Source organism: Castanea sativa, chromosome 1 (assembly GCF_040712315.1).
Source record: "Castanea sativa cultivar Marrone di Chiusa Pesio chromosome 1, ASM4071231v1".
Lineage (NCBI taxonomy): Eukaryota > Viridiplantae > Streptophyta > Magnoliopsida > Fagales > Fagaceae > Castanea > Castanea sativa.
Window position 1 is genome coordinate 34,128,450 of NC_134013.1, and position 5,382 is coordinate 34,133,831.

Below are 5,382 nucleotides of genomic sequence, written 5' to 3' on the forward strand. Positions count from 1 at the left end.
TCGACTTCGGTACTCCGAGAATTATATTGCTATGACCACAAGGAGCATGGTAAATTCAAAGACAATATAATTAAATAACAATTTAGGAGAAGAAGAAAAGTACTTTTGTTTGGTGATTATTAACAAGAATAATAATAAAAACTGACTTAAATCAATAATGTAAATACTATGGTATCGGGTTGTTTCCCTATATCGATATGAAATTCTTTGTGATCTAAGAAAATATATATTTCATAATTGATTATTCTTAAACAATTAAAAACTTATGATTTGGTTGATCTGAGACAATTCAAGAATGCATGATAACCTCGATTAATAATGCGGTTAGAAAAGTTTTCAGAAAAATCCATTCACTTTAAAACCTGATTTCTATTTGAAACTATTAGAAATTCATCTAATCAATAAGAAAAACATGATTGAACTTATTGAAAGCATGGAAGAACCGACACATCAAAAGAAATCTAATTGAACAATCAAATATGTTGTTGATAAAATCTTAGAAAGAATCACATTGAATATTCATACCGTATAGAAGAAACATAACCCCTAGCCCTAGCAAAGAGTTTAGGCTGCCATTAGAGAAAGGAAAATACAAGTTTTCTTTGCCCCCGAAATTCGTTCTCTCAGCCTCCCTTGAAAACCCTAACATAAAAGTGTCCAAAGAAAATAAAACTTTTACTATTTTAATTTCCGTCCAAGTTTACAGTGGTAACTTGTGAATTAATTTTCGCCTTCAAAACTTGTGAATTTCGAAAACCTCAAAACTAGAACGTTGTAGATAATTAAGTCATGGTTCCAACCCATTCTGCCTTATGTCAATTGGATTTTTGATGAGTTAGATACGCTCAAAATACTGATCAGTACTCAAATCAGATTTTTCCTTTTCAGATTCTGCCTCTTTGGTTTCTTTCCTTATTTGAAGCTTTCAATCAGAATAGTCGATCCAAGCACTCTAGCTGCACCTCCTTAGACATTTAAGCATGGTCCTTTAGCTCAACTTAATTCTAATTTGGCTTCCATTCTCTCACAAATTCCTATAAACTCATCTTTCTCACATGATTTCCTGAAAGTAAAAGATTACACACAATTAATGGCATCTTATTCAGGAAATTATGTAAATATAAATAATAGGGATTAATGCAAATCATGACTTAATTATACAAATTAAGCATAGTAATAAGGAGATAACGCCCACATAAATATATAACAAGTATACATTTTAAGGCATTATCACACCCCCCAACTTAAATCTTGCTACTCCCTAGCAATCCACAAAGCACCCATGTCTACCAAAAGTGAAAAAAAAACTAAAATACAAGCCACTTTTGTAGGCTACATGACTGTACTTCCCATGTGCAGCAAGTCTTTGAACCCCTAGGTTACCCTAGTGGATGAGTTTACTCTCGTGAGGGTTTGCAGTGACTCTACCCACAAAAGTCAAAGGTTTCCTAAAAATTTCTGTAGCTAATGTTAGTTAGCTTTATCATTATATCATACAAATGAACTTTCAATTTTGAGTTGGGATACTATTCATCATATTACAGAGTTTTCACTAGCTTCACTTTTGGAGTGTGTGTGTGCATAGCCTATCCAATCAAACCGGCTTTTCCAAACATGCATAGACCAAGAATAATCTAGATTAGAGCCTCTATTCCAAAACCTCTCTTAAGTCATCAACACTCTGAAAGAACATACATAGAAGTTTTGGTTACTCTCTTTAAATCACATGTGAATAAAAAGGAAGGAAATTTTTTTAAGAATATCACATGTGTATACAAAAGCAACCGCTAAAACAACGGAAAAAGATCTCTTGGAAAGGATGTTGAATTCTTGGAAACATGAGGTTAATACCATTCTTGTCCCTAGTTTTTATCCCAAACACATACCAGCCATGCACCTTTAGGATCAAGTAGGACTATAGCTCAGTGGTAGTATAATCTTATGGCTAGGTAAAGGCAAAACTGCTCTCTTTGAAATATGAGGTATATGAATCAAATGCATAAAATTCAAGCCAAACCCAACTCATAGCGATAACAACCAACTTGAATCAAAATAACTTTTACTTAACCCTTCTGAAATACATGAGAGATGTGTAAAACACCAATGCTTTATTGATTGATTATGTATGTCTCCTCTTTTTTTTTTTTCCTTTTTTTTATCTTTCTTTTCTCTCTCTTTTTTTTTTTTTTTTTTTTTTTTCTTTCTTCTTCTTTTTGATTTTTTTTGAAGAAAAAAGAGACAATGGTGGTATCTAAACACATCAATTGCTCAAAACTTGAACCCCCATGAGAATACTCATAAATAAAAATGTTTTGTGGTATTGTAGAAGTATTTCCTATGGCTCAAATGATGGTGACAATGGTTAATGTAAAGGTAGGCTGAATATTTGTTTAGTTGGTGACAAAAAAATTGGTGGTCTTAGGCTCTCATCTTCTAAAATTTCACATAAACCAGCATGCTTAAGGACAAAAATAAGTAAGATCATGGTATATCTCCCCATAATGTTTCCAATAGTCAACCAAAAAATATATAGATCTTTTACAAAAATTGAAGCATATGAAAGAAATTTAAGAGTTTAAACAAAGATATACTCTCACAAAGAAAAGTAAGGCTCAAAAACTCTTTGTATGAGTCGAGTTTCAGCTTATATCTAGCTTGTTCATAATCCATGCATATCCAACATCCAACCGTCCACTAACTTGACTATTGTGCTCAAAAGTTTCTAATTGTGCTCTTCATGAAAAAGTCTTAATATAGTAAATAGTATAATCAACTCAGCATTATTCATTCCATCACATGATATAAAAATAAAGCTTATAACTCTTCTGCATTCAAATTCAAGGTTTTTTATTTTTATTTTTATTTTTAGAATTGAAAAGTTGCAACAAAAAAGAAAGAAAAAAAATCATGCAAGGTGCAGCAAAATGTGTAGACCTCTCCCCCCAACTAAAATATTGCATTGTTCCCAATGTATCAAAGCCAAAATAAATTCAAGTATAAAGGGAAGAAGTTACCTTAAGCATTTAAATTTTATTTTTTTTGAAATTTCTTTCACACCTGCAAATGTTAGCTCACAAAAAAAATAATAATAAAAAAAAACAAAAAGAAAAGGCAAAAAGAAAAAAGGAAACAAAGAAAAAAGGTACAATTTCATAAGGCTCTTTCAGATTTCACGTAGCATTCCAATAGGTAGGGATCTCAAGTGACATAGTCTCCTCCTCTGGTATAACTCCCCTTAAGTATGGTTTTAACCTTTGTCCATTTACTTTCAAAATTCTACCATCCCTAGGGTCCTCAAGTACTACAGCTTCATGGTTAAACACTTCCCTTACAATGAAAGGGTCATCCCACTTAGTTTTTAACTTACCTGGGCCTAAATATGCATATTTAAGACCACTGGGCAGCAGTTTAAGTTTTAGCTGTGGTGCCTCTTCACTTGAAGGCACTGGCTTTTTGTCACTCCTTGGTAGCTCCTCAAAGCGAGGTCTCATTCCTTCATTAATTTCCATCACCTGTTGTCCTTCCAAAACCTGTGAGGAATCCAACAAAGAACAAATTTTAGATAAATGAATATCACTTTTTAAATCATAAGAATCAACATAATTATTAAGAAGAGTTTCAAGAGGATCAGAAAAACAATTCTTATTAAACTCTTCTTGAACCATTACCTTAAGGAGGTTCACATAGGAACAGTCATCATCCTCATGTGGTTGTTTAGCCACATGAAATATGTTTAGCTCTAAAGTCATGGAACCAAAAGTGAGTTGCATCCTTCCATTCCTGCAATTAATTAAAGCATTAGTTGTCACAAGAAAAGGTCTACCCAAAATAATAGAGGTATGAGCACTAGGATGTAAAACAGGTTAGTAATCTAAAACAATAAAATCAACTGGATAATAAAAGTGTTCAATTTTTACCAACACATCCTCAACATCCCCCTTGGCTCCCTTACAGAGCGGTCAGCCAACTGTAAAGTTACTGAAGTAGGTTTTAACTCACCAAGTCCAAGTTTTTGATATACACTGAATGAGATCAAATTAACACTTGCCCCAAGATCTAGCAATGCATGCTCCATGATGTAATCTCCAATAGTACAAGAGATTGTAGGACAACCTGGATCCTTATACTTTGGTGGGTTCTTATGTTGAATAACTACACTTACCTGTTTTGTTAGGAATGCGGTCTTCCCCACATAATGCTTTCTCTTGATGGTGCATAAGTTCTTGATTACCTTGGCATATGCAGGCATTTGCTTGATAACATGCAATAATGGCAAATTTATCTTGACTTGATACAAATGCTCTAATATGTCAGATGTGGTGTCCAATTTCCTAGGTAATTTTAAGGCTTGTGGAAATGGTGGAGGGATTGGGCATTTTTCAATGTCATCAAGCCCAAGTGACTTAGTTTCAACCTTTTCTTCTTCAACTGGGGTCTCCTTAGATTTCTTAGTTATTAAAGGAGCACTTTTATCAATCTCTTTACCACTCCTCAAAGTGGTCACAACTTTTACTTCATCATGTTTATCCTTAGAGCCAATTTTTAGATTTTGATTGATGGGATTGGGTTGAGTTTGGGAAGGAAGCTTCCCTCTCTCTGTCCCACTCAATGAATTTGTAAGCCTAGTTATATGACTCTTGGTCTCTCTCACCTCTTCATCTAGCCTAGTGAACATGGATTCAAACTTTTGATTTTGCTCACATTGCCTTTGAATGAAAGTACTAAGTGCATCCTCCAAGGAAGGTCTAGATGATGATGATGCATGTGGTGAATTAAAATTCCTTGGAGCAGGAGGATTCAACACATTATCACTCTTATAACTCAAATACGGATGGTTTCGCATATTTGGATTATAATTGTTAGAATATGAAGAATTGTTTGGCTAGTATGAATTAAATGCATGTACTTGTTCTTCTGGCACATTTAAAAATGATGAAAGTGATGCACATTCATTTGTAGCATGGTTTATCTCATGACAGATTTTACACACATCCATTGGGTCCTCTCTAAAGGTAACACTAACATTGTTACTTCCTTTCATTTTGAGTGCCTCAATTTCTTTAGTTAACATGCTGATTTTTGCACTCATGTTATCATCTTCCCTCAACTTGAAAACACTTCCACTAGAAGTGGTAGTGTTAGTTCTAGTCCTATAAGTGGAGTCCATAGGGCTAGGTCCAATCCATGTGTTAGAGTTTTCAGCTATCTCATCAAGATAATCCATTGCATCTTCGGGTTCTTTTTGTAAAAAGTCCCCTTCACATGAGAGTTGAACAAATTGTCGGTCCTTAGGTGTAAGTCCTTCATAAAAATAGCTAACCAACCTCCAATCTTCATACCCATGAGTTGGGTAGAAATTGAAACGATCTTTATACCTTTCCC

The 5,382-nt window shown here is 34.0% G+C and overlaps 1 protein-coding gene across 1 annotated transcript; it reads right to left on the bottom strand.

Annotated features, from left to right (window-relative positions):
- Positions 1-3,170: 3,170 nt before the first annotated feature.
- LOC142625560 (uncharacterized) lies at positions 3,171-4,843 on the bottom strand. The gene is made up of 3 exons (XM_075799193.1): positions 3,918-4,843; positions 3,669-3,780; positions 3,171-3,530 (listed from the first exon to the last, which is right to left on the bottom strand). The coding sequence occupies exons 1-3, from the start codon at positions 4,841-4,843 to the stop codon at positions 3,171-3,173; spliced, it is 1,398 nt and encodes a 465-aa protein (XP_075655308.1).
- Positions 4,844-5,382: the final 539 nt, after the last annotated feature.